This window comes from Zingiber officinale, chromosome 3A (assembly GCF_018446385.1).
Source record: "Zingiber officinale cultivar Zhangliang chromosome 3A, Zo_v1.1, whole genome shotgun sequence".
Taxonomy (NCBI): domain Eukaryota; kingdom Viridiplantae; phylum Streptophyta; class Magnoliopsida; order Zingiberales; family Zingiberaceae; genus Zingiber; species Zingiber officinale.
Genome location: NC_055990.1, coordinates 154,678,574 through 154,696,736, shown reverse-complemented (window position 1 = coordinate 154,696,736; position 18,163 = coordinate 154,678,574). Strand labels below are relative to the sequence as shown.

Genomic DNA, 18,163 nt, shown 5'->3' with positions numbered 1-18,163 from the left:
CGATACTTGATATATATCTTCCAGTGTTATAAAAAACAAATATCAACTCCGTCAAGTTAACCGTGGAAATAACATAAAGACTGCAATTAAATGTCGATATTTATTAGTGCATGCTGTCAAATAACACGATTCCAACATACACATGAAGGTGTTCCGAAAGGAAAGTCTGAGATAATTGTTTCATTGACAGAGGTCGCATGCAGCAGTCTCAAAGCTCAACGAGAGTTATTGTACACCACTGCCTCTCGAAGATTAAGCAGACTAGTACAGGTATATAAGCTCCTTGAAGGCATCACTCTTTGGAGCAAAATGTTTAACATCCGACTGTGACACCATTCAAATTCCAGCATGAGTCCTCAAGTAATGAAACGGTATACGGGCACCAGAAAAAGGGTGCACTCTTATTACACATAAAACACTGGTATAGAACAGATGCACAATGTGATATGGTAAAGCCACTTGTTAGAGTAAGAATTATCTAAAAATTGCAACATATTAGCTTGCTACTGTTACTGAAACAGCAATGACAATTAAGTTAGGTATCCATTAAGAACATGTTTTCCATAATACGGCAAATATCACAAAAAAGATGTGTGGTTAACCAAGTTACAGGGCCCAAGGTCTAACAATACTTGGTTTCTCCTACCATTTTAAACAGCTGAAGTTTGGAAGTCTAAGATATTGGCTTTAATACGATCTTAGATCTTGATTGGGTTACCATTAGGTTGCCATTATCCCAAAACCTTAAATTTTCATTGACTTAATTCATATATTTAGGACTCCACAAGCTAGCTCATTGTCTAACATCTCAAGAGATGATTTTGACAATAATAGATTCTTATATGAATCATCCCACAAGCTTTATAGTTGAAATGCTCCCTTGAAAGTTAATTACCTGACGGATAGCAATAACAGCAGTCACCAGTTTTTCACCGAGAAATTCAATCAAAACCTTGTCTTGAGAGAGTGCTTCTACAGCTTCAGATAATTCTTTTGGCATCCTTCCAAGTTCTGAATCATGATCGGAAGGATTTGTTTCTGTACCACAAACATCCACAGAGGCTTAAACAGTGAATAACCCTCCTATTTTGGAACAGAGAACTGCAATATGAATACAATGTTTTCCTCTAACAGATACAAGAAATAGATATTAAAAGCTAAGAGTCTAAGATTGAACTTGAATAAACATCAAACAGAATCAGAAGACAAATTGGATCATACCAACAGGTTCAGGCAATTTAAGATTTCTCCGAAGGCCATCAATTCCTGCAGCAACTATAGCAGCTAGGGCCAAGTACGGGTTTGCACACCCATCAAATGACTTAATTTCGAAGTTGCTTACAAGGTCAGCAGATACTCCAGGTGGACATGCAGTCCTTATTGGAGCTTCCCTATTCTCTTTTCCCCAACAGTAGTAAGCTCCACTACAAGTATTTGGTTGAATACGATCATAACTACATTAATAAGAGATAAGAATTAAAAATATCATGATGAAAGCAACTGAAAGACATTTCTGATGAGAAATATTGGACACAAGCAAGAGATTTATTAATAGCTTTATGCATTTAGATAAACTCCACCTCCTAATATTATTTTTATATGAGAGAAAACCAAGCACTTAACTGCAGTCACTAACTCTGCCTTATGGAGCAGCAGCACAAAATGAGGCATCCTCCTTTTCTCTATGATCTACCTTCATTTTTCATATTTGCACCTAACATTAGAATGTGCTTTGACAATTGCCAGATAAGTTACTATAATTGTTTAACTCAGAGAAGTTGGCACTTCTTAAGTACTATAGAAACATTTAAAAGATTGCCATCAATATCTTTTACCAGAGCCAGCTCAAGCCTATTTGAGGCCCTAGGCGAAAAAAACATTTAAGGTTTTGACATTATTTTAAAAAAATTCCTTATCTTTTTTCATTCAGACTTGATTGAAAATGACGGTTTTAATTTTTTTTTTAACAAATTAAATATTAATTTTAAAAAATATTTTTTTATACAATTTAATTTTCTCACTTTTTAGATGTAAAATTATTAATTAAAATTTCATATTCACGTTTTGATAACCTAGTTCGGAGAAATATAAGTTTTACGGTATTAAACAAAGTTTTATTATTAGATATAATAATACACCTCAAGTAGATAATAAGTTTACAATTCACTTAACCTCAAGTAGATAATAAGTTTACAATTCACTTAGCTAAAAATAAGTGTATTCAAAATTGTTTAAAAATGAATGAGGATAGAAGTATGCTTAATTATTTAAATGAAAGATGGAGAGAACAACCCTTACAAGAAAGGAACAAAATTGAGAAAATAAGAACAATGAAATAGGATAACAATAGAAAAAAATCATGCTTTCATGCTCAACTCATCATCATCGACGAAGCACAAAAAACAAATAAATAAAAAATAACGTACAAAATGACAAAACTGAATACAATCCTTAGAAAATAAAGATTGCAATAAGACCAAACTGTTGGAACCCCAAGGTAGTTTTGATGTCATCAAACAAGTTAGGTTAGGTCCTGTTGGGTTTAACCTTGTGTCTAAGTGTGCAGAAACTTAGGAGCACAAGAAGTCGAGCAAAAGACGCAGCTAGCGAGAAGGACGACACAGGAGAGAGCCGACGGGCTCGGTGCGTTTGAGAGACAAGGTGCTGCAGAAGAGTACACGGGCGGACAAGAAGGAGACGAGCAGTGTTTCCTAGGGACGAGAAGCTGGAGCGGAAGGTTGCTCGAGAAGGTTGGAAGTTGGGTTCGGATGAGCCCTACTTTGGATGGCCGAAATCACCCAAGCGAGCGGAACCGGAGCGGAAGACCCGGACTAAGGTGAGCGGAACCAGAGCGGAAGACCCGGACCTGGTCTGGGTGCTCGGAACCAGTCCGGGGCACCGGGAATCCAAACTTTATCCAAATCGACGTGACATTTAACCGTTGCGTCGAGGATAAAATTATATCCCATTCCAGGCGCCTAAAACCCTTCTAGGTGCCCTGACCATGGCTATAAATACATCCCTGGTCCAAGAGGTTCAGAACAACACTTGTGATTCATTCTAGTTTTGTTTTGTTCTGCAATTGAGTACTTCAACTGCTGTAAGAGGCTTCTCTGCCTCAAGGAGATTGTTTACTGAGCTCCAACTTCCTTGGATTAACAACCTCCCTGGTTGTAACCAAGTAACCCTTTCGTGCCTCTTTTCATTCAGCCATTTATTTTATTTATGCAAGTGTTAGATTAATTAAGCCGTAAATTCGAGAAAGGTTCTTTTTATTTATCAGGACTATTCACCTCCCTCTAGCCGATCGCCAACGGTCCTACATAAACTAGCTATTATCATTTATCAAAAACTAAATAGAAGCCTTTTTAGGCATAGAGCAAAAGAAAAAAAAACTATATTTTTCATTACCTAAACCAAAATAATTGTAAATGATAGAATGAAGACAAAGGGAAAATTGAATAATTTATTACTGTAAATATATCTAAATAAAAGTTAAACTTAATGTTTATCGAAGCGGAATAGTAGAGGTATCTAACTCGTTATTTCTAAAAAATAATAAAATCTTCCATTTTAATCAAACACAATATGGATGAATGCATCAATATTTGAATTTAATCAAGCAAGGAGCATCGTAGCACCGACTGGATCAGCGTGTTAGTGTTAGGTGCGATCTCTTCTCCATTCTCAATAAGCAAAAGAAGCTAAGAGAGGGGGAGTTGGAAAAGGGGAAGAGGGGAACTTAAAAAAAAAGCTAGCATTTTTATTTTTTATTCTATGGATAAGATAAAAATTTTTAATTTATATTCTTATTGAGAGATATTGAAGAGCAATAGAATAGATTTTCTAAAATAGCATCCATAATTTAAAATAAATTTAATTTCTTAAAAAAAGAGTCCCCTCTATCCAATCAACCCTGATGAGATCTTTGCGAAATATGAAGCTTTATATATTGAGATCAGGTAAATATTTAATCACGTGGCCCTATATTCTTTTCCATTCTCTTAAAAAAATATACATAAAAATATATTTAATATATTAAAAACAACAACCACCTAGTGGGAAAAAGCTTGGTTGTTGTAATATATTAAAAATAATGACCCTAATTTTTAGAGAATGAGATTGTGCAATCTTTTATCACGTGGCCCTATTTTTTCCATTCTCTTTAAAAAATATATAAAAATATATTTAATACATTAAAATAATGGGCCCCAATAAAATTTGGGGCCCTAGGCATATAGGCCTTAATGGCCTATGCCTAAAGCCAGCCATGTCTTTTACTTGCTACACCTCTAAATTTAGTTTACACTAATAATGATATAGATCTTGGGACAGAAATGGTGCTAGGAAGCTGGAACATGAACAATACCAAAAACATACTTAAGAGAGGCTCTGAATCCTAGTTTGTATAGAATACCCATTTGAAATATAACCTATTGGATAAGGTCCAAGAATCTTCTGTTGAACCAAAAGTTAAGCAATATCTACTTATCTAGTATAATTTTTCTTGGACTTAGCCCAGCAAGTAGATGAGTTAGCAGTCAGAAATTAATTACCTGCCTATTGAAGTATTTTATGAGAGAAACCAAGATGTAAAGCTACAAACAATTCACACTTTGTTGTGTTGTTAGTTGGACAATAACCACACAATTCCTCACTTGAGAGCACATGCATATGATGACAGTACAAGAAAAACTTCTACAGAAGAAGCAGCATATTAAACAGAAAAGGAATTTGCTTGAAACCCAAAGTGCTTAAAACCTGCATCACAGTCTCATGTTGCTGATATACCTGTTAGGAAGTGGAGCAGTAAATGCAAAAATTGAAGGAAGATGATAATAAACTCCTGCCAAGAACTGTTCTCCAAGTTCTGACATTCCATGACGAGTTTTTGATAAATTAGATCCCATAAACACATTTCTCCCACTCTCCCACAAACTTAAATGTACATGAGAGCCAGAGCCAAAGTCATCTAAGCGGTACCTATACAAGGAAATAATACAAGGTTCAGCAAATATTTCTCATATGCCATAAGTATTACCTTTTAATGAAGACATTCAAATATAATTTTTACAACAAATTAAAAAAAAAGTCTGAATTTGCAAAATTCTAAAGCATATATGCTAATTCTATACACTAAAGCATTCAGCAAAATCCACAAACTGCAATCATCTTCATCCAACATAATAAGCAAAAGAGTCATCTCCCTCAAGAAAGCAAGAAATACCATAATCTGCTTAATACAATAAAATCATAGTAGGTTTCTGCTAGGATTGTAGTTAATAAAGAGTCAATTGATAACATGCATACTAAACTTAAGTGCTTATAACAAAATATACCCAAAACTGACATTGTCACATTTCCAACTTCTATAATTGGAAAACATACAATTCCAACTAAACTATACAAGAAAACTTTAATTTTGTAACAACTCATTAACTTGCTACCTGGGAAGGTCCAGCCATTAACTTTCACACTCATACATTCATTTTAATATTTCTAAACTTAAGGGGTTTTAAAAAATGTACTCAAAATTTGTATAGTCCAATTTCAACTTTTTAAAATTGGAGAAATTACATATAAATATAACTAACCTATGCAGGAAAATTTTTAATTTTGTTACAATATACTGACTCACTAGTTGGGCAAGTCGTCCACCTCATTGACTTTCAAACTCATCCATCCATAGGGACTGCCACATGGCTACAATGATGCCATGTTTAACTATTTAAGAACAAAAAATAAACCTATTGTTTCTCATGACTTGCTAGGTAAAAGTGGGAATCACACTTTTAGGCTTTGCGGTTTAAGATAGCCAAGTGGCATCCACGCAGATGGCCCATTGGATAAACAGTGATATGAAAGTGGCACGCCTGGGATAAATTTGTTACATGTTTAGAGCTTGTCCTAAGTTGAGCATATATTTAAAAATCTTCAAAAGAAATGAATTCTGGTAACAGTAACTTCAAGTTAGAGATGAAGCTCAAAGTTTCTATTTTTGGATTTTCTAGAGGGGAAAAAATGAGCAAAGCTAGATGGATTGAGCACTGAATTGTCTGTATCTTTCATCCTTGGCAAGGATCATGTAACAATAGAGAAAGATAAATATTCTTAAACAATTTTAAACAAAATATATAGTAAAGTCTATATAAGGTAAATATATATTTTTTATTTTTGAGAAATACAATTGGATACAGCAGATTAACTTTTCTGAGGTGATAAAAAGCTTGCTCGGCCTTACTTTCTCAGTCGTATTTGATGACTAACACAAAATGCTGCAACTCATTAACCTACTCTTTAAAAACATATCAATCTCTCTTTGAAAACAATTTCTTCAAGACTATTTGTATTTCATCTGTTTGTTTGTTAACTTACTTTGGAAGAAAGGTTGCCAGCAATCCATGTTTTGTTGCAATAGATCTAATAACTTCACGTGCATAAATTAAGTTATCAGCCGCAAGATTGGCATCTTTATGCCCCAGTGATATCTCAAATTGGCCTTGTCCAGCTTCTGCATGAAGCTATCACAACAGAAAGGCTAAGAATACTTTTGCTCAATAAAGAAACAAGAATTATAAACTAAATCAAGAAATTAAAACAAACAAAAAAACCAAAAATAATGATTTTATTTCAAATAAGATACATCCCTGACCAACAGATTAGGTGGAACTTAATTACTTTTACCAAGTTTCAAGTGAATCCATGAATTGGACATCAATATCTGTTGGACTCAAGCAGGAGCTATAACTCAACAATCGTTTAAAGACTACAAACACTGTGATTCGAACTAACAGAGGAGACAACTGGACATGTCCAAACTATCCGAACATATTAATTGGATCTTGACCATCCATTGAACTAATCTATGTAAACATAAAATGTAACATCATTAGCCCATGTTAACTTGAGTGTCAAATCTACCAGTTAGATGGGCAATGAACTTGCTAGGCTCATATACAAATATTATCCATCCAAGAGTTTTGAGCAACAAACATCTTTTTATATGAATACAATACATTATTGAAATGGCATGGTTGTATTGAACCTAAGAAGATTATAAATTGAATGATATTCGCCACAGTGGCAAGTTATAGTTGACACTAAACAACAAATACATTAACAAAGAGGCCTGAATGTCTTGAGTACAATGCAAACACTACCATACAATTATTTTTGCTTAGACAAAATTTTTAGTTATAAAATCCACGAGCAATAAACTTAAATCTGGTGTAAGATACACACTATTAATCAATTCAACAAGATGTTGATACATAGACTGTTGGTATAGGTTTAGACACTTGAACTTCTTATCTTAGCAAAACTCTAATTGTTAAATGAATTCACAGGTGAATATGTACACAATACACATCAACAAGAATATCTTTTCTTGATTAAAAAAAAGAGAGGGGGAAGATCTTCATGAGCTTAAATAATACCTGTTCAACTGCAATTCCCAGGGCTTTAAGAGCAGAATTGACTTCTTGGAAAATTGGAGATGCAGCATCAAATGCTGAAGTAGAACAGTACCTTGTCTTGTCAAAAGGAACCCACCTTTCTTTGCCATCACTGTTAATTCTTTATTTTAAATTTCAGCAAGTATAAGCATCCATAGCTTTTCAAAGAGTTCAACAAGCATACCTCGTTACATTTTTTAGAAGATAAAATTCATTTTCAAATCCCGCATTCATTGTCTACAGGAAAAAAGATACATCAGTCAGTGTAAAAATTAGATGCTCTGTGGACTTTTAAGTTTACAGCTTACCAAGTTAAACTCATCCATCAATATTCTTGTCAATCTTCGCAATGCATTTCTTGGGCAATATTCCCAAGCTTCAGTAGCATTTATTTTCATGTCACCAAGTACCATTTCTTCTTGGTTTGCCCTAAGTAAATATTTATCAAATTTAAGAGTATATGATAGCTGATAAATTGTCATTCAAAGGACAAGGAGCTAGTTAAATGATAGAAGAGCTGGCAATGGATTGTGCCAGTGGCAAGCATGGCCTAGGGTCGCCATGCAAATTGCAGTGTTACGTCAGTGTACCAAGTGATTCTGTACTATTCACATCAACGACTTACTTTATAGCTAGTTTATAAAAGCGACGGAAACCAAAATTTATACCTGCTTAAAGTTCAATGTTGCCATAATTTTAAGAAAATGACAGATCTTTACCAAGGAATCCTATGCTTTGTTGACAGATCAGGTATAAGTCTTATCTCACCAACAGCTGTTAAGTTAGTCCCATCAGCTGGACCATCACAAAATGAGCTCATTCCCATTGATGCCATAGTCAAACCAACTCCTGTATTCTTGACGACTTCATAAAATCTACTGACTGGTATAACCTGAATATACAATTTTTTTAGCATATCACAGAAACAAAATTCACGTGCTATATCTGTTTGCAGAGAAAAAGGGAATTAAACAAACTATTTGCATCCCAAGTTATTCAAGAATAAAGGCACTTTTTTTAATGTACGAATATTGTAGGTTACAAATGTGCAGCAAGAAACATGTCGTCAGCTACAAAATAAATGTGAAATAATTTAGATAAGATTTTTCAATGAACAACCTCCTAGATATTGTGACCAACTTTCCTATTTGCTAGGATATTTTATCAATAACTAATGGGGAATATTTTCTCCTTAAAATCAACTATTTCTTTTTCATCCTCTTTCCTTTTGTAGGGCCAATGGGGATTGTCCATCTAATATTTATTTTGAACACTATAAGTTAAAGTGTAAAGATAGAAAGATGACAATCTTTTCTTAATTTCTTCCTGAAACGTAACCAGAGGACTATGGCATCAACATTTAAAAACTAGAACATACAAGGTAACGATAATCATCATTATAAAACTAGAACATATGAGGGAAACATACAAAAAAACCCCCGCAGATGATGGGTACAAGAATATTCATTACCCTACATCAGTTTGTAACAACATCTATTAGCAAAAGTATCTAACATCAAGCATTATCATCTTTCTCTATAAGGACTGTCTTTAAGAAAAAAGTAAGGTCAAATCTAAATATATAACAAGTATAAGGCAACATAAATAACCTGAAGGACTGTAAAATGGCATGAAAATGTGGGAAAGTTTTAATTTGTATTCTTACAAATTAAACTAGTTTATGGAAAATTGTTCATCATCGTTATACAATATGCAAAAAAAAGTTTCTCTTAAGGATTTGACATGAAGTTTGAGAAAAAAATCTTTAGGTGTAAGTATCCTTTAGTTCCAAAATTCTTGGCTTTTCATTTCACTACACAATCAACCAAGTGACAGTTAACACTTTATTGACAATTAATTATTTATAATTGAAAAATACTTACACGGCATCTGTGTTGAGCTGATGCATCTACCCAAATAATACGAACAAATGCAACACCATCTTCATATGGTGGAATCTTAGAAGTCACATTTAGAGAAACAGCACCTTGGCTTTCAATAGAGCCCACGAGACCATTAAATTTGTATAGCTGCAAAGCATTCCTTCTAAAGATATCCTCTATCGCTTCTAATGACTCAGAAACAGTAAGATCACCATCACCACATGCTCTTGCCAGAACATTAAAAACTACTTCACGCGCCCGCTTTGAACCTAAAGTTAAAAAATAGACAAGAGCTTCAAATCAAAAACAGAACATGTATAATATCAATGTTTGACTAACGCAATGAGAATCAATAAGGATAACCAGAAACATGTCTGTCTAGATCATATCATCATATGGTGCCCACTCAACAAGTTAATTAGTTATAATCACATGAAAATATGATTGCCCTAAAAAAATTCAGTGCATAAGTTCAACTCTTAGTCTTCCACTGTTCAAGTACTCCATCAAGGGTATGCAGCCCCTGATTATAGATTTTATTAAGAATTCTAATGCATGAAGAAGAGGCATTTGATAATAGTGCTGTAGTTAAGATTGCATTGGCACTGCTTGTTAAAAACTAAATTCTTCTATAGGATCAAGCCCAATAAAGAAGATAATCTAGTCTTCCATCTCAAGTCACCAATAAATCGACAATCATGTACCTAAAATCTGAAAGTAATGTACATAAGCAACCAAGGAAACTCAAGCACACAAAAAAAAAAAAAAAAAAAAAAATCAAGAGCATTAACATGGATTACCCTAGACCTATGTTCATGAAGAGCGTCCACATCTCTATATGACATGTGAGCAAAAGTTGACAAAGAAAAAAAAAATTAGACAAGCCCAACCTTTAAAATCTCATTTCAAGCAAGAGTTCCGATGGTAGACTAAAATGAGGCATTTTCAAAACCTTGTCAGAATGCCAACACACAACGCTTGTGTTGCAAGTTGAATGAGGAAAACGATAAAGAAGAAAAAAATTAAATAAATATAAAAAAGAGAAGGCAAGGCTTCAAGTATCATCTATGCTGGAGTTTTATCCCCAGCATATATGGTACAAGTATGGCATTGTGTTGTACTTACATTCAACAAAATTTAGCATACACTGCAGCATGCTAAAACTCTCTTATTTTATTAACTTGAAAAAATAAGAATATAATAATTCAATTGTGAATTGAATATAATTTTATCCTACAATGTGACACTAATATACCACACAATTAAATATGGTAAAGGATGTCAAGATAAACTTAGATGAGTTTTACCCATTTAACCATATTTCACTTTGATTTTCTAAATGCGCTTTTGTATTGTTTGCTTTTGAACAGAATTTTATTCAATATCATGTAGAAATAATGCAGAAACTAAGCCGTTGTCATAGAACCAAATCTTAACATGGTGACACGTGTCGTGATATTAGTCCCTATGTTTTACTCTCATTTTTTTCCCTTGGTTAATCACCAATCATAGGATTGTTCTTGTAGATTTCATTGTCTTTGATGTGCTGTCTTGAAATTTGGTCCATGATTCAAGCTTAGTTTAGCTCTATAAAAATATGGAGCGTTACAACATACTTTACATGAGCTTTGGAAATGGAACAAATTTCAACACAAAAAGAAATAATAACTATCCTACTAGAAATAAAGCACAAAGATATTTTTTTTGGTTCAATGCTACAAAATATACAGAAAAAAATTAAAGTATCTGATGGTGTAAAAATGAAGGGTGATTCATTCTAACATTTCTTAGCGGAACTAAACTCGCTATATATTCTAACATTTCTTGATTTTATTGACAAAGTAACCATAGAAACTGAATGGAAATTGCAATATTAAAACTAGGAGTAGATGAATTGTGATTGGCATCGATTTATATTATAAAATTTAGAGTATACCTAAAAAGAAAGTCTCTGGGAAGGCATACCCATCAGAACTGAACATCACCTACAGGTATATTTCATGTCATTCATAGGACATAGTACTCAACAATCATCAATCAATAACAAGAAATCAAAAGAAGGAAATTCAACAACTAACCTCAGTCCCACTAAAAAGTATTTACATACACAACAATGAAATTGTCATTACATGAGCTATGTTGCATAGAATGTGCAACGTATTTAGTAGTGATAGAGTTATCAGGAGTGCAACAATTTAGTATTAGGATTATGTCAAGACCCTTCCCCAGATCCTATAGGAGTTTCGTGCACTAGGTTGCCCTTTTTTTATTATGTCAAGATAGCATCAGCTTTAAAATTTTCATTTTAACAATACTGGATGAACTCACCTATCATCATTTGTGTGATGATCTAGATAAAATAAAAGGAGTTTAAGTTGTGGCAAGAAACTCTAAAAATTAAAGGTTTTAACCTAAGAAACACTAATATTCAATATGCAAATAAGTAAAAAAGAAAGGGAATAGTTAAATTGGATGGACATCTACAAGTAAGTGCTTTAGATATCATTGAAATATCATTCAAGAAGGATATTGATGAAGATAAAATTAGTATAATGGAGACTAAGTGATTAAAAAATGATATGTTTGATCTTCTGTAGTAGTAGTACTAATTTTGCCTTGTTTATGCTAAAATTAAAGTTTTATATGATTAAAAAACCTTTATATGGATACCATACAACTAGTTATACTTTATATGTCAATTTGCAGCTCTAGTACTTGACTATTCAACTACTCCTTTAGATTCATTTGGAAGAGGTCTAGATTACACTAAGAAATGCTTGATGCCAGAAGGAAGATTACACAAAGTATACATATTGTAAATTTCAAGTGTACAAGGTAGGGACGATGTGTTTGATTGCATCCATTTCAAAAGCTTTCCAAAAACTTCTTCAAAAATCTTTGCTCATCCATTTGGACCATTTTAAAGTAGTAGGGTAAGGTTGCATACAATAGACACCACATTGGTGGAAGGTTCGTGCACCGGGCTACCCTTTTTATCCCTTTGGACATTTTCAAATTGTGATAAAAATTAGTTATCATGCATATGCTATTAACTTACCTACGATTTGAACATTGGTTCAATTTCAATGATGGAAACTTACTTCCATACCAAGGAACATTCAAGTCTTCCTACTCAGTTATTGGTTTGCCTAACAGTCACACTCTGTCTTCTTGTGCTCCCATCCATAACTCAACTCTTGAGATCAAGTGTGTTGTGGGAACTTGGCAAGTGATAAGCCCTCACAAAAGCATCAAGAGGTATCTAGTTCATTGAAGTAATGAGGATTTCATGATATCAGTAACACTTGGATTACTGTGGATGATCTCTGACACCTTCCTCCTGAGCTACCAACAAGAATGAAGCAACAATCACCTAATCCATCCATAGAAGCACTCCCATTTTGCACTTATAAACAGTGCTACAAATCCAGATTTAGAAAGTCTCATCTCCCTACTCAATGGAATCAGGTTTTTGGTGGGGAAGGGGAAGAATGATGTGAAAAAAATAGAATATTCAAATTTTGAATTCCAATTTGAGTTATTTGGCAATAATTTGAGATAATAGGTAATTAGTCTATTTTGGTTAGTTATCTTTTATTTTACATAGTCAAACAATGGATTTCCTGATTTAGATTTTTGTTTCCTAGGTTTCATTAGGATTGAGTGTACAAAAGACATAATCTCCACATAATTTTCAACTTTCAATCAATAAGATTTTTTCACTTTGACTTGTTTTGGTTCATACTAACTTAGTCTCCATTCTAAATAGAATAGACAAACACGGTAAAATATAGGATGGATACTATTTTACTATGTAATCCAAAGCTAACAATCCATCAAAAGTGAACCAAATGAGAAACTCCCATTAACTATTAGTCATAAAGATACCAAGTTAATTTAATATCAATATACTACTACTTGAAACTACAAGATTAAACTCAATGATTTTAAACCTTGGTCAAGTGATTCTATTCTGTCATATACGGTGCCCAATGGAGTACATGATGTCAGGAAGCTAGGAAAAAAACTTACATAGAAGCAATTATTTTAACCATTTTTAAAAAGCGTGAAATCGTAACTACTAACAAAAAGACTTGCCTTCTTTATAGGTGCTAATTCTAAAAGTTCTTTCATGGAGGCAATCATCCCTTGCACACTAAGTTTTGGCACCGCCAATCCGAAGTCAAGATAGATCTATATTGTGACAGAATTAGTAGCAGTAAATAGGAATAACCCAACATTAAGATCTCCTTTACATAGATTCATAGTCAGACCTGGGAATAAACTGAAGCAAGATATGAAGCTTCCTTGGAAAATGGATACAATGCATGTAAAAGAACAATTTTCGATTTTGAAAATCTCTTGTCCTCAAGAACCTTCCGCAAGTGCAGGGGGTTGCTTAGTCGTAAATCCAAATCCTTGTCTCCAAAGCTGAAATTTGAAAATCGAGCGTTTTTTTTTTTTTTGTAAATTTGTTCATCAAAGTGTAGGAATTTACTTGGTAATCATTAAAGAGATATTTAGTACAACATACAAATTAAACCTCTCAAATACACGAGTAGACAATTGACTCATAATTGATGGGTGCAGGATGTACTTAAAACATACATAAGAGAAACCATGCACAATATACAATAGAAGATAGACAATAAATTGGTGAATTGTTTTTAAGATGCGCTAATCTCATTGAGCATTAGGGGTCAGAATTATAAGTGAATTTGAAAAGGACATTTAAGAGGTAATGAGAAATTATATTATAACAAGATTTTGCTTTTTACCCTGTCTGAATTTGCATAGGTAAGTCATACGACAGAGCAACTTCCAAGCTACATGTAAATAAAAAATCTATGAAGCTCTTATTCTTGATACGGAGAGGTCTGCCAGCTGAAAGCAATAGAAAATAGTAGAATCATTAACCGAAAGTTCATGGTGCCATCCTACACACATGAATCCAAATAACAGATACCATACCAACCATTTAAGTCTTCCAAAAGACCCCTCTCAGCATCCGATTTGCTAACCTCTGTATCTATTTCTAGACCACTTCTGTAAGCAGCAATGCTTTTCAAGGCTACAATTCTTTCGGCAACTGTACAAGACAAGCTCAGGAAAACAAAAAAAACAAATGGAGCATAGAGTAACAAATATGAAGCAGACAAACACATGGACAATGAAAGAACAAGATATGAAGTTTAGAAAAAGATATAATTTCATCCTTGCTAGAAATTCTTCAATGAACAATTCAATTGTCCACTCTGATGTCCTGTGAGCATCCTGCAAAAATAAAGATCGTGAAATTCCAAATCTAATTAAAATCATGCCCAGAAAAGGAAAATACAAAAACAACATAGTGAGCCAATGATGTAAAAAAAACACAATATACAATCTTGATGGTTAAGAAATATTTCTTGTGTGTGCCATTTGCAACTTTGCATTCTATTAATATGATTGTAACTTGTGGATTGCAAAACCTAAAATACAGTAAATGATCTGAAGTCTTCTCTTATTTCAGCAGTTGAATCACATACAAGTTCGTCAAAAAAAGAAAAGGATGGATTCTATTTTACTATCCTACTGAGAAACTGTAGGTGCCAAATTGGATTATTTCTTGGAATTTAACTCAATTTCAGTGGCTATATAAATTTCATACAAAAACCAAAATGTAGTAGCGAACTGGAAACATTTGTGAATACTCATTTCTTATCAAGTTGTTGAAAAATATAGCTAATCAGACTAAAAAGACTTCATGTGCATCAAATATTTCTTACTCTAAGTGATTAAACTCTTAAGCGTCGTAAATGTCATTCTCTAATATGGCGACATAGGTTTTCACAAAAATGGCTACAAGAAGGTCAGCAGGATTCATTAAAGAAACAGAACAAAAAAACTCACATCATTAAGAATTGTTTCAGCTAAATGCTCAATTCTCAAAATTCTGCCAACTGCAGGAACAAAAGACTTGTGCCACTCCCAGTCATTCATTTTATCAAACTGAATTCCATCATCAAGAAATATTGCAGATAGATTAGCAGCTCCCAAACATTTCGCACTGATGGAAAGTAACCCCAAAGATTCTCGGTGATGTTCCAAACTACTCATTGAAGCCTCACAGCCATACAGCACAGCTAGATCCCTCAAACTCCTCTGCATAAAATTGAAATGATAACGCATACTGCTGATGTAGGTAAAAAATCAAGTCATCAGGGAAAAGAAAATTGGATAATTCAAACATTTGGTATAAATATAGTCAATGAATTCACATTATCACATACCATCTTGGCAGCATTTCACATTGAGAGAGTAGAAAAAGACAATTATAAGTGTAATAAAACTAGTACTGATGTGGCTACTTTCCTATCATATAATTTCATCATTGGTTTGGCTTGATTCAAAAACTTTTTGTTGCAAATTTTGTTCTCTTTGCAATTAGGAAATGTAAACTGAAAAAAAAAAGAATGAAATTTTAGCATGTTTTTATATGAATTTAAATATTTCATGTCATTGTCTATGTTAACCGGATAGCAATTCTTAATTTAGAGCAAGTTAAAATTGTTTAATTTCATCTAAACAAACTAAACTATTAGCTACTAGCTACTTTAATTCAAAGGAATAATCAAAGAAGAGCTTTGTGTCCATCAGCTAGATTCATTTATTTCTTCCAATCACTAATACAACTCGAGTTCAATAGAACCTAGATTACTCGAATACACTCATCGAAGTCCATTCGTCCAGAAATGAGAAAGTACCGTCTGTATCGAGAAGTTTCTTTAGTAACGTTAACAAATAGAGCATATGGGAAAAAAAAAATCAGCACAATAATTGTATGGATGATATTTGCAATTTTACAAGGTCACGCTGCACAATGAACCAAACAAATATATTTGCAATTGTATGCATGATCATTGAATCGAACAGTCGACGCTTATGGAGTGGAGTGTAAGCACAAAAGATGAATTCAAGAAAGAAAATGGCACCTTGAAGGAGAGAGTATGAGGAGCAAAGGGTAAAGCGTCGCCCTCGGCCTCGGAGAAACAGCGCAGGAAAGGGAACGAGGAATGGACGTCGACCAGGTTGTGGGCGTGGGCGTCGACCGCCGACACCGCCTCCACGGCCGCTTTCAATTCCCTATATTTATCCTCCATCGCCGTCGCCTGATTCTCTCTCGATCCCTCTCTCTCCCTCCGGCTCCCTCCCGCCTATTTCGTCTTCCCCGGCGCTGCGAGATGTCCAACGTCACTCCGACTCCAAGTCTTCTACCACCGCTGTAGATGTTTGACTATTTACTACAAATTGAGTGGTATATATTTGACCAAAAAGAGAGAAATAAAATATAAAAAAATTGATATGCTAAAGAAAGAAAATTGAAGGAAAAAAAAGATAAAAAATGATGGGACTCATAAAAAATGAAATGATCGTTAAATTTTCTTGATTTTTTTTTTAACATGTCATTATGCTCTAAAATATATTTGACCAAAATAATTGGAAATATAATCACATTTTATCAATCGGGAAGAAAAATGATATCGTTCTTCTGTTCAATATTATTGATCTCACGTGTTAAAATATATAGAGCGATCTTCGATCCGATGAGACATTTAATAAAATATTTTATATTAATTAATAATTAATCCTAAAATTTATTATAATAAATATCCATGCATACCAACTATACAAATCCGCGAGAGCTCGTTTTAACAAATCTTGAAGTTTATCAAATTGGCCATCCGGAATTTCATAATATCTAAATTTTAAATTTATGAAGGCACAACGTGATTATATTTTTTAGAGGACGCCCTTCACAATTAGAATGCCCTCCATTTAAACCCTTCTCTCGAATTAATCTCATTCCGAAGCTGCAAAGCGTCAAATTTATTCACCTTCCTCGTCGCCACCCATCTTGTTTTGTGGCAAGGAAACCATAATTTCATTATGTTCAGCTTAATCCTCAGCCATGGTTCCTATTTCCACCATTACTAGCGTTATTCTTTGACTCATGGCTTGCTAAAATCACTGGACTTCCCGTCTCAGTTTCTCTCGTTGAGAGTATAGTCCTACAATAATATAATATAATATAATATAATATAATATATTATATGATCCCGTTCGAAGCGTGAAGTTAAAATGTCAGAGAGGTGACGACTGTATTGACTGGGTAAAGATCTCATTCCTCTTTGCAAAATAAATCAAAGCAAAGAAGAAATCCCTGACGTTGGTCCTTTGATGCTCAAATTAAAAATAAGAGAAGAAAAATTGAAAATAATAGGGATAGAGATAAATCTTACTTTCTTCACACTTAGCATACTCTTTTATATTTTTCTTAGTGACCCTCCATCTTCCATATTAATCATCAACAGAAGACATCTTTGTCCTAGCTTCTTACATTCATGGAACCAGTATTAATCATCGACAAAAGACTATTTTATCTTGACTTCGTTGCATTTAAAGATGGAATGTTCTCTTTTATTTTTTTTTCTTATTATTAAGTATCTCAACCTTTTCCTCTTTTATTATTTTATCGGTTCGTTATTAATACATGCAATGTCATATCCCAAGTCGGACGGATGACCTGCTCGGTCCGCTCTTCTGCCGACCGGCTTACCAGACACTAGTTCATCCAGACGGTCGACCGGACAGTGGTTCCTCCGATCGGCCAATGTAGCCACTTCCTGCTCGAGTCATGCGGACGAGCCTTGCATAAGCCCTTGTGTTGACCGACTTGACTTTGACTTACACCGTGACAATTGACCCATGTCAGATAGACTCCTCCTTATTACCGCATCAATATATAATTTTAGTATAAAGTTATTATTAGATTTAGATATATCA

At 33.8% G+C, this 18,163-nt stretch overlaps 1 protein-coding gene across 2 annotated transcripts; it reads right to left on the bottom strand.

Annotated features, from left to right (window-relative positions):
* Window positions 1–81: 81 nt before the first annotated feature.
* LOC122052908 (protein fluG-like) lies at window positions 82–16,606 on the bottom strand. 2 transcript variants are annotated; one of them, XM_042614650.1, is made up of 18 exons: window positions 16,312–16,606; window positions 15,230–15,481; window positions 14,544–14,611; window positions 14,313–14,428; window positions 14,116–14,221; window positions 13,612–13,768; window positions 13,436–13,531; window positions 11,274–11,322; window positions 9,338–9,606; window positions 8,174–8,346; window positions 7,763–7,883; window positions 7,639–7,691; window positions 7,437–7,566; window positions 6,376–6,521; window positions 4,792–4,983; window positions 1,222–1,454; window positions 896–1,038; window positions 82–324 (listed from the first exon to the last, which is right to left on the bottom strand). In XM_042614650.1, the coding sequence occupies exons 1-18, from the start codon at window positions 16,477–16,479 to the stop codon at window positions 262–264; spliced, it is 2,535 nt and encodes an 844-aa protein (XP_042470584.1). In that variant the 5' UTR covers window positions 16,480–16,606; the 3' UTR covers window positions 82–261. The 2 variants fall into 2 exon arrangements, with proteins under 2 accessions (XP_042470584.1, XP_042470585.1); XM_042614651.1 differs by having other exon boundaries at window positions 1,222–1,424.
* Window positions 16,607–18,163: the final 1,557 nt, after the last annotated feature.

Coding starts and splice junctions, on each gene's coding strand:
- LOC122052908 (XM_042614650.1), bottom strand. CDS start 16,479: ATGGAGGATAAATATAGGGAATTGAAAGCGGCCGTGGAGGCGGTGTCG. Junction 14,612..15,229: donor CTGAAACAATTCTTAATGAT/GTGAGTTTTTTT, acceptor TTATTTTTGCAG/GATGCTCACAGGACATCAGA. Junction 1,455..4,791: donor ACTGCTCCACTTCCTAACAG/GTATATCAGCAA, acceptor TTATTAATGTAG/TTATGATCGTATTCAACCAA.